Source organism: Nomascus leucogenys, chromosome 12 (assembly GCF_006542625.1).
Source record: "Nomascus leucogenys isolate Asia chromosome 12, Asia_NLE_v1, whole genome shotgun sequence".
Classification (NCBI taxonomy): Eukaryota; Metazoa; Chordata; class Mammalia; order Primates; family Hylobatidae; genus Nomascus; species Nomascus leucogenys.
In genome coordinates, this window is record NC_044392.1 from 73974187 (window position 1) to 73986241 (window position 12055).

The 12055-nt window shown below is 35.2% G+C and overlaps 1 protein-coding gene across 1 annotated transcript in view; it reads right to left on the minus strand.

The window, feature by feature from the left end:
• Nucleotides 1-1659: 1659 nt before the first annotated feature.
• SLC30A7 (solute carrier family 30 member 7) overlaps nucleotides 1660-12055 on the minus strand; it is an 85462-nt gene continuing 75066 nt past the window's right edge. Inside the window, exon 11 of the mRNA XM_030824986.1 lies at nucleotides 1660-8583. Coding sequence (XP_030680846.1) covers nucleotides 8536-8583 — 48 coding nt within the window. The 3' untranslated portion in view covers nucleotides 1660-8535. The remainder of the gene's footprint in view (nucleotides 8584-12055) is intronic.

Consider the following 12055-nt stretch of genomic DNA (forward strand, 5'->3'; position numbering starts at 1 on the left):
TGAATTTAAATGTTGGTAGCATGTGCTAAGCCTGAATTTCATGGTAGATTTTTTTTTCTTTTTGCCTCAAAGTAGAACTGGATGACCTGATAATGTTTTAATGAACTAGAATCCCATTAAAATGCTGTTTCTTTTTTTTTTTTTTTTTTGGAAAGAATGAAAAAAAGTAGTAAATTGCTGTCATTCTGTCTACATCTATTGAACCTGCTTGCTCCTTGTCTCTGCTGTTTTTTTGCTCTAGACTAATGAAAAGTTTGGTGCCATATCAAGGGTTTGATTTAATAAGGAGGAAAGAAATATATTTAAGTTTCGAAAGTTGTTCAGAAGAGTTTACACTTGATAAGCATTAGGGAGCCACTCAAGATTCCTGAGCTAGAGGACTGCAAGTGGAAACTGGGAAAGCAAGACCACTGTAACATGGGGTGGCTTCTGTGGTTAGGAAAGCCAAAACTCTACATAAGATTGGTCGGTGCAGTATTGTACCAAACAACTTCCTAACCCAGTGTGTAAACAGAAGAGGCTGTTCCGTAGGAATGTTGACAGGCCACTGTAGAATTAGGCCAGAGGCTAATTACAGAGAACACAGGATAGGTAGGGAGTCTCAATCTAGCAGGTATGCAGAGGGGCCAGCTCCCAGCATTCAGGAAGCCAGGAAAGGACAAATGCTTCAAAAGTGCCTGGACAAAAGTTGGATTCAACAAAAATTCCTTGTACTCCCTGCCAAAGCCAAAATTGTTTGGGTGGGGGCTGAAATGGAGGTGGCTAGAGTTGGGCAAGGAAAGTGATTCTGCTTTCAGTCATCAGTGAAATCCTGGAATAGGGCAGTGGGAATGGAAAAAAATGGAAAAGATTTCAAAGGAAGAAAGACATTTTATGATAAGGGATTCAGGAAATGGAGGTGATAAAGGCATTGCTTAGTTTTCTAAGAATTCTATGAAGAATTCCGACAAATTGGTAGTTGAGAATTGAATGGGAAAGATTTGTTTTCTTCAATTTTGAATTTGATATGCTGGTAGTTCTGCCATGAATGTGACAAGAAGCCACTGATGGCCTTGAAGCAACTTCTACAAAATAGGGAGGAGTGAAGGAAATAGAAAGGAGGTAGAAGCAGTAAATGTAGACCACATACAAGGAATCTGACAGCAGACATGCTGAGGATAAAGCCTTGAAGTATGGCAGAGATTGATAGTAAAGAAGCTGCTTTGGTAAGAATACCTTTGAGAAGGAAGGTGACATGAGTGGTGCCTGGGATATTGCGGAAGAAGTTATTTTAAAAAAGAATTGCTTCTAATCAGAGGGAAAAATTTGGAAGGATAATGGAGGCTCACATCAGATGTTTTGGTCTTCACATCATATAAGACGAAGTCATCCATAGAAACAGATGCAAGAACAATCTGGCAGTGATGGAAATATCTGGAAGTAAATATTTCGAGACATGTTTATGAGGTCAGATGCTGACTAAGCCACAATGAGGCTGTTCACAATGTAAAGATACTTCCAACCTCCTAGCATCTCTTCTCTCCTAATAAGTTCTGCCGTTTCTTGGCTCTGAGAATCATTCTTTGCCTTTCATTCCTTAAGTCCTCTAGAATCTATTCCAATATCTGTAAGATTCACAGTGTTTGTTTCAGTTCATCAAACTGATAGACACAATTCAGGTAGAGATTTTTAAACAAATTTTATTGGAAGAATTTTGATACAGTTCATGATTCTTTTTAAATACATATGAAGTTTAACAAAATATATACATGAATGTGTTCAAGTAGAAAATGTGAAATATACATTATAGATTTGTTGTATTGCACTTGGGCAAATCATAACTGCTCACTTCAGCATATTCAAACCAAGTCACAACATAGTCTTTGAAAGTTGACATTATAACTTAGCCTTGTACTCAAACATTTTAAGAAATGTCTTGATGCCTTAATCTTCACCAAAGGAATCAAACCCAAATACTAACTTGGCCATATGTTTAAATACCACTAAAGGCAGGGAGGTAAAGTGTTGTAGGGGTGTTTAAAATATACTAAGAAGGGATGTGGCAATTTTCCATTCACAGTATTTCCAATATAAAAGACTCATCCTGTTTATCAAACTCACAAAAGTTGGGGGAAAATATCACTTGGGAAAAAATTTCACTGAATTGCTATTAAAGGAAGCAATGAAGTTACTTGACAAACTATTGACAGGATGTCTAGTTCAAAATAGAATCTTCATTGAGGCTAACTGTAGCACAGTATGTGATACATACACAAAATTCAAATATTAAAATGCAAAATAAAAAAAATTTTCCCCGCTATTATAAAGTAGAAGTTCTATGGTGGAAATAACAATGAAAACAGATGAAAAATCAGTGAAGAAATAGAGGGAGGTACTACTAAAATTTTGTGTTTGAGAGGAAAAAGAGAAATGTAAAAAATAATTCTGGGAATATTTAAATCAGTAATTGAATACATGTAGTGATGTCTTTAAAGCACCTTCAAGAAAGACCTCTTTTGTTTTGGATGACAATACATTAGGATAAATGAAATATGTGAATATGGCAATTTTCCATAAAAACAAAGGAGACTATGGAGACTGTCTGGTTCCTGATTTGGCCATACAAAATATAGAAAATTCAAGTGACCCAGGTTCCACAGTCCCAATTCTGTCAAATTCCGATCCAACAATTTGTAAAATGGATAACATCTGTATCCTTCACTGTATTATGAAAAAGAATGAGCAGCTCACAGGGATACTTAAAAATAATGGCAAGGTGAATATATAGTCATTTATTTGTGCAAAAATGCCAAAGAAATGCTGAGATGTCTTCCGTAAAAAACAGTAAATTACTGGTTTTACCTATCCCTAACCCTTACTTTTGACACAACTATCTAAAATGTTCACTAGTTAACCAAACATTTACTGAGCATGTGAATCCATGCTAAGTTTGAGGATAAAAGGATGCAGAAGAGAAAGATACTCTTTATTACAAGCTTTCCAACACCATGATCAAAATTACAAATAATTTTCAAGGCTGTTGTAAGAAGTCAACATTAAATGTTAAGTTTAAACATAGATTACTACTATTTATGAAACAGATTTCTTCCTTTTGAAAGGTGCGTATAAAATGTAATGTAAATCAAATCTACTTATTCTCCTGCAGTGCAAAATTACTTGTACTTTTGGGGAAGATAATTCCCTAATAAACTAAATTAAGGTCTCTTGGGTAGAAGTTCAGTTTCTTTCTTCATACAGCCACAGAGGGTGCTATCTTTTCATTCAGTCCCTTAAGCAGCTTACTCTTCAATGCCAACAAAACTTTATTTTTTAAATAGTCTTAAAAGTGCTTAAGGGAGTTCTGGTTCCCCTTTTTAGCCTGCACAGTTTAAGATCAATGGTAAAGGCAGGAAATAAGCCTAAGGGCACTGGAAGAAGGAATGAGTCTAAATAATGTATAATGACTGTTCCCCATACCAATTTTGTCATGGTGATTGTTCACTAATTTTATAGGAGAGTGTATTGAGATCTGCTACAACTTCTTGGATCTTTGAAGCACTGCTGAATTACATACACAAAGCAGAGCAGATGTCAGCACCTAATTAATCAGTGCTCTACCACTGGCTAGATTCCCCAGGCAAGTCACTTAAATTATCTCCAAACAGCTTCCTCATCTGTAAAATAAGGATAAAAATTCCTTCCTCACAGAGATGTTATGAGAATTAGAGGAGATTTGAAAATGCTCCGTCAATCATAAAATCATGCAAAATTATTCCTTTGTAGAAATTTGAGGATTAAATATAATAACATGAAGGCCACACTAACCGCCTGGCACATAAATACTTAATAAAAGTTATTCCCCATTCTCGCTTTCTGTGTAATTTGCAGTTAAGAAATATAAACCAAAGACACCCTTGTCAGACTCACATCCATTTGGCTTTAACTAGAACTGTCCTTCTCTACTCCTTTTCTCCTTTTTTTTTTTTTGGATACATAATCTTTCACTGTATTTGAGGCTATCCTGAGTCTCTGGTTGAGATCTGGGTCACTAAGGCTTCTGGGGGATCATGTCTTCAACAAGCCTTCCAATGAATGTCCAAAGAAAAACATATAATTTCCTTTTGTTTTTTTTTTTTTTACCAAAGTTCTTATGAATTGGAAAATAATTTGTTTCAAAGATGGTGATGAAAGGAAAAAAAAAGTTTAACTTTCCAAAGGTAATGCTTTCATGAAGAGTTAGAAATAGCAGTTTTAGTAATTAGTTTTAGGAATTCTGGTTAAGACTTCAACATTTTACCTTACTTAAAAGATTTGTTTTATGCAACATTTAATGCCCAGTTTTGCATGGCTCTAAAAATCTTTAAAATGCAAAAGCTTTTCCAGTGACTGGAAGCCAGCACGACAAAACTGAAATGGTATGACCTGTGAATTTGCCTGGTTTATAAAAAAATACCAGTTCAGGGACCATAAACAAAATAAAGAAACTAAGCAATCCTTAAATTGGATTTAGCCTTGGGCAATTAACAGAAAAATTCACTCATAAAAGGATCCATTTTACAGATATCGTTTTTTAAAATGTCAGGAACTGGTTTTATAAGAGTAAAAAAGTTAAAATTAATTACATCTTCCATAAAGAATATGATGGAAATAATTATATACAAAAAATGAGACAATAAAAGTCCATTTATAAAGTGCCTTAATGTACCAAAAAAGGAGGTCAGATGTCCTTTATTTACAAATCATATTTAATCCCACTTACAGAAAGGCAAATATTACATTGGAGAGGCAGCATAATAGAGTATAAAGAACTCTCAACTTTGAGTCAGAAGATCTGAATTTTTTGGCTTTGCCACTAATTATCTCTGTGACTTTGAGCAAATGAGAGCTTTTCTGGGCTTCGATTTTCTCATCTGTAAAATGAGAGGTAGAACTAGACTGCTTCTAAAGCCAGTCCTTGCTTAGATGTAAAATTCTGTGTTAAGCAATGTAAATATGGTTCTTAAGTTTTGGCATTACATAACAGGGTTCTACCATATTAATAATCCCTGTAAAAACTGATTATTCCATAGTAGGTAGGTAAAAACATTATGGAACTGTGATCAAATACATTTTGAGTTCATGATTTGGCTGCTGTACAAAGGTGCAAAAAAGTCATAGCATTTTGGTTACTGATAAACACGTGTAGGTTTTCAGGAATGCTGACAAATTCCACATATAAGGGAAATGACAGCAAAAGGAACACTGACCTACAGATAAACTAGATACTGTCCTTCACAAAGACGCATGGGGAGTTAGCAAACTGAGGAAGCTGTGGGTATGTTAAGCCCTTCATCTTGAGGAATATAATCTATGTTTAAAAAACCAAAGCTAGTGGCTGAGCGCGGTGGCTCACGCCTGTAATCTCAGCACTTTGGGAGGCCGAGGCAGGAGGATGACCTGAGGTCAGGAGTCCAAGACCACCCTGGCCAACGTGGTGAAACCCCGTCTCTGCTAAAAATACAAAAATTAGCCTGACGTGGTGGCGTGCACCTGTAATCCCAGTTACTCAGGGAGCTGAGACAGGAGAATCACTTGAACCCGGGAGGCGGAGGTTGCAGTGAGCTGAGACTGCGCCATTGAACTCCAGCCTGGGCGACAAGAGTGAAATTCCATCTAAAAGAAACAAACAAACAAAAAAACCAAAAAAACAAAACCAAAGATAGTATAGCTATATATCTGTTTGGGAAGGTTTACCAGGCAAGGTAAACTGTCCCTGAGCAATACAAATTTGTTGTCCAGGGAATATTTTGGCTTTTAAAATATTGGCAAAGTTACACTCAGATACAAGTTTTGTTTGTTTTTTGTAAGAGCCCAATATCAGGGACATAGTAAATTAATTTTATAACAATAATCAGGTAGTATTTCTCATTGGAATTATCTACTTTAGTAATACACATGTGCCAAGAACACTAATAAGACAAAATATTTCCTAAGAGTGACAAAAAGTTGCTTTTTCTCACTAATTTTTTACTGCTGCACACATAGGTATACTGGCATTTAATTAAAGCATAAATGTTAATGCCAACTTGCTAAATGATATGAGCTGGCAATGTCATGTAACAAATGCAAATTCGCATCAGTCTAACACTATATAAACATACTCATGCATTTGTGTACTGATAGTACAGTCAAATAAAATGATTCATATTTTAACAAAAACTAAACTTGGAATGGAGGGCTCTATGAAAGGCAGACTTGGGTCTTCAAATGTCTCCATATGTGAAATATCAGTAGTTATACATAATCAGTTTTTTAAAGGCACACATCCAAAATCTCCCTTCATCTAGATCTGTCATTTTCTCTATCTAATATGCCAAAACCCACAGAATATCCCAGAGTTCTCTCAGATTTGGTGGTGGTTGCAAACTTCTAAATGACTACTTATATTTGTAGAAAAACCAGTACCATTATCAGGACACTTCCTTTTGAACTTTCCCACTTAAAAGACCTCAACAGTTGTTTTAAGCACATACTACTGCAGTAAATCATAGATTTCGAACCACCTGGCAGTAAGCAAACATGTTTAGAAAATACTACTTTGCCTGCAGAAAAGAGACTATTGATAGAGTTCATGGCGATCTGTAGCAGTTTAGAAAAGAATGAAGAAAGTGGTCTAGTTCTCCTAATAGAGAGCAGTTTATAGTTGTAGGTCAGAAATAGGGGAAAAGACACTCTAAAACTTAGAATCAACAGGGATTTCTGCCACATCACTAAAAAGTACTTATTATTGATCTACATTCTTAATCATCATTTCCATCCTGCAGGGTTTTTTCTCCCACATTTACAATTTTTTAAAGTTAAAAGGGAATATGTATTGTAAAATGAAGTATGATGGGAAAATCAGATCATTTTCTCTTCATAAAACACAGAGAATACTTAAGTAGAGTGCTCAAGCACTTATCTCAAATTGCAATTTTATTTTTCAAATACGTAAGAACCTAGAAAATCAACTTAGCACTTACTTCCTAGATACTTGTTAGGAAAAGTTCTACATCACCACATTTCCTCTGTACCTTTAATAATTCAAACTCAATAAAATGCTGCTTTAGGATTCCTGAAAGCAATTGTATTTGTGCAAAGCCTAAACAGGAAAACAAAGTGGATGACTTGGCATTTGAAGAATGAAAAAGCCAAACAGCACTGTCACAACCATTTCTGCCTTCAGTCTCCAATGCCTTTTTCTTTCATTATAAAATCCATAGAAATGGCAAGGAAAGATATAGGAAAGTTTATCACAGATACAGTAGCTTTTACAGAAATTTGGAATTCAGCAGATGTTTTAAGTCAAAATTTTCTGTGTAACAGATGAATTTGCAAAGTTTTGAAAACACAGTCCACAAAGTAATTTAAAATGTGATAATTAAATTTGTTTTAAAAAGCAAATTAACACCTTTTATTTTCTGTAAAGATAAAACAATAAAAGAAAAATGTTCATATATCCAAACCTATGCTGGAAGTACACAAAAAGACAATTTGTATACATTACTAGCAATAGTCTTGTTTTATACAGATTACAGAATATTCATTAAAAAAAAAAAAATACATAGCCGGGCGTGGTGGCTCACACCTGTAATCCCAGCACTTTGGGAGGCTGAGGCGGGCAGATCACTAGGTCAAGAGATCAAGACCATCCTGGCCAACATGGTGAAACCTCGTCTCTACTAAAAATGCAAAAATTAGCTGGGCGTGGTGGCATGCGCCTGTAGTCCCAGCTACTCAGGAGGCTGAGGCAGGAGAATAGCTTGAACCCGGGAGGCGGAGGTTGCAGTGAGCTGAGATCACGCCACTGCACTCCAGCCTGGCGACAGAGCAAGACTCCATCTCAAAAAATAAAAAATAAAAATAAAAATAAAACATACATGACACTTGATGGTACATTTCTATGCTGGCAAATACATTTTTGGATACAAAGGCACTTTGAAAACCCAATATGGTTTGGTTCATAAGTTTGCAAGGTACAAACAATTTTACAAACACGATTATACTGAAGAACGTCAACAATTGTGACATTACGTATAGAACAGATTTCCAATTTCTTTCTTTTTTTAAAAAAAGTAACACTGGTTTTGTGGGAATGAAAGCAGTGGTTTCCAGCAGCTTCAGTGAAGACATTCCAGAAGACTGGAGGCCCACAATCTGAAATTCTTAGTGGCTGGGATGAGAGGATGGTGGTGTGGACATTCAACATGAAAACAAACAAACAAACAGAAAACAAAAACAAAAAAAGAAAGAAAGAAGGACAAATCAACACCCTAAGCCAAAAACCTCAGAAGTCAAAAAGATTTGGAGGAAAGAGCACAAAAGAAAAGACCAAAACTCCAGGAGATATCCTCTTAAATTTGATCCCTTAGCTGTGAACTCCCCACAGAGCATAAACGGCTGACTCTACCCAGTCTACTTAGTGCTCGGGAGTTGTAGTGATAATTTCTCTCTTTTAAAAAGCTGGGTACAATGTTTTGGATCGTACAGTACCAGAAAAATTTGGTCCATAAAAGGTGCATAATTTCCTTCCATTCACTACATGGCTGCAAAGTCAATCTGTACGTAGAGCTGTCTCACTCCAGCCTGAAAAGTAAGAAAAAAAAAGTTAGAAAATCTAACAAGCTAATAACACCCTACACATTTCAGGAAAGTAGTTCTTTTCTTTTACAAATCTCACTTTTTTTAAAAAAAAAGAATTATTTCAGAAACAAATATATTCATAAGCTACAAAAAAGAATCCCCATTTACCCCTACAAAAAAAAAAAAAAAAAAAAAGAGCCATGTTAACAGTCACACACCCTATCCAGATATCCAGGTAATACTTAGAAAAATGCAGTTCCCCTTCTACAATTACTCTGTTAGAGGACACCATGATGCTTGACTGGTTGGCTCCTAGTTGAAATTGATACATCAACCCTGTCTAAATCCTCCTGTGATAAATGATTAGTAAACAATTTAGCAAGTATAACCACCTATTGGAATTATTTTGCACTCTAAGTTCTCTCTTCTGTTGGATATGAACTTGCTACTCAAGGACACTGCTCTCTAAATTCTCCCCAATATCTTCTGTATTATCAATTTACTCCCTCTCAACTGGATCACTTCTATTAGCATACAAACACACTGTAGCTGTTTCTATCTTTGAAGAAACCTCATGAGAAATTATCTTTTGGGTACAATGTACACTATTCAGGGGATAGTTGCACTAAAAGCCCAAACTTCACTACTATGCAATATATCCTAGAAACAAAACTGCACTTGTACCCCCTAAAGCTATTTAAAACAAAAAAACAACAACAACAAAAATCTTTACTTAGCCCTACATCCCCTTCTGGGCTCCCAATCTCCACTCTTCTTTACAGCAAAAAGCCTCAAAAGAGTTATCCATATTTGCTGTCTAAAATCCTTTTTCTCACTTCTCTCTTGAACTCATTTCAACCAATCTTTTGTTTCCCAACACTTCCCCAAAACTGTTTGTCCAGGTCACTTCCACATCGCTCACATTAATATCCAATTCTCAGGCCTCTTCTTCCTACTTCACCTATCAGCAATAATACAGATAGTCACTCCTGCCTATATATATATATATATATATATATATATATATATATATATATATATATATACATCCCTTTTGGCTTCCAGAGAATATTCACTGGCTGCCCTTTTACCTCACTTATCAGTCTTTCTCAGTCTCCTCTGCTAGTTCTTACTCCTCTCTGAAAACTGAAATCCCCAAAGGCTAAAGAAAAAAATTAAGTTTGGTACAAGAGCTGGTAAATACCTCAGCACTCCCAGTACACTTATCACCTTGTGATGTATTATACAGCTTATTCACAGTGTTTATTGTTTATTGTTGACCTCTCACTATAATATAATGTCTCCAAGATAAAGGATTTGGTCTTCTTTTTTACATTGCTGACTCCTAGAACCTCAAGTGGGAGCCAGCACACAGTAAGTGATCAATAAGTATTTGTTGAATTAACTGAAATTCTACTAATTTCCTTCTTTCAACCCAAAATGATCTATTTTTAATTAAAGGAACTCATCAGTCACAATAAGCCCTTTCTTCTCAGTACCACAGAATAAAAGGTAAATTGGAATATTTAATAGGAAAAAACCAGAGTGGGGAAAAAATCTATTAGCACTACCTTCTTACAGTAATTTCTGGACTCCTCAAAGCACTGTTTTCTAGCTTGGCTTTTTTTCTAGAATTCAGGTAGGAGGGCTCTGTACAATACTGAGTGCTTGAAAGGATTCAGGAACTACTCAAATGGATAAAAGGCTTGCAGGCTCTAGAAGCTTGTCAGCAAAAGAAACATATTTTAATTTTGCTGGTGCTTCTCCTTTTTTTTTTTTTTTTTAATAAAAGGCCTTCTTGTGGAAAGTTAAAGCTCTGTTATTCAAACTTAAGAAAAATATATTTAATAGCATCCTCTCCTCAGTTAAGATGATGTGGCAGAAAAAAAAGACAGAATTTAGTATCTGTATGTTCTTGAGTTACAAATTAAAATCAAACTTGATTTTTTCTTATTTTAAAAGCATTGATAAACACAAACCCTACTAATCTCACACAATTGTTACATATTCATCCAATATTTGACAGATATTCAATAAATCCTTGCTATATACCAGGCACTTATAAAAGGCTATCACAAACAAATTATTATGATTGATTAAATTATATGATCTGACATTATCCAGATGACACCTGAAATGACTGTACTTAGGAACTCTTTAAAAATTCTTATATATCAAACCATAAGAGGAAACAAATATTGTTCAAACAAATGGTCTTAATTTCTTTTATTTTTCAACAACATTGTTAGTGAAAGCAAAATGGGCAAAACAAGTTGGGCTCTTTTTATTGTCTCTGTCATTTTCCTTACTCCTAGCCCTAACACAGAGAAGATGGTAATAAAAAATGAAGTAGCCCAAGGCAATAAAAAAGAAAGGAAAAACAAAGAGGCTAGGTAAATTATCTTTGCATAATCATGAGTTAATTACTCAAGCTGATATCCTTCCCCTGAGGCCTTACAGCTTTCCACAAAAGCTCAGTCTAACAGAAAAAAAAAAAGAAAAAAAAAAAGTCATTTTGCTTTACCCATCTGGCCCGATGAGGACAGCTTCAAGTTTTACAGATTCTCATTTTCCTCCTCTAGTTTCCTTTAAAGTAAAGAGAAAAGTAGAAGAATCCTATGGCAAGTCACCTACTCCCTGAAAGCAAACTAAGTTTTCTATAGTTTATTCACATCACAAAGACATGACAGACACTCCAACAGATGAAAACACTCCTCAGGTTCATCATAAATTCTACCCCTAGAATGGGACCAGGAGCCAGAGGCTGGCTGACAGGTCCTTAAAATGTGAAAACCATATAGTACTCATTGCATATCCTGAGAATAATGTACAAACCATACTCCAGTCAACATTTTTATAAATGGGAAAGGCACCTATTTTGAACACTTTTATGCTCCTAAGAAAATAAATGTTAACCTGGTGCCATAGGCTTAGAATATCTTCAATACATACTTATTGTTGTAGAAAGGATAACAAATCAGAAGTAAAAATTTTAGAGAAATAAACAGGAATATGACTATAGAAAATTATTTCAACTGAACATATATTCATCCTTTATCCCTTTAAAATGAAGTCTTGAAAAATTGCCTTACTCTTCGTTGTGAAACCTAAATCATTTCAGTTAGCAAAATAATGAGTAACTGACTAAATTACAAGTCAATAACAGTAACTTGAGTGTGGGTTTTTTTTTCTGTAAATTGTCTTTTGAGGCTCATTTAATATGTTAGGTACCGATCACAGTACTTGGCACATGATGAACTCTCAATAAATACTAGCTGCCGGTGCTGTTATTACTTCCACCACTATTCATCAACCAGTGAACACTTAAATCATGTGGATTACTTAAAAACAATAAACCTAGGGATCTGTTGGCCTCACAACCTGTGGTTGTTCTCTCCAACCTCCAAAGGAGGTCAGATTCTGGCGGACTTCAAGTACAAATGATGAAGAAAGATAATGGGAAGATGGATAAGGA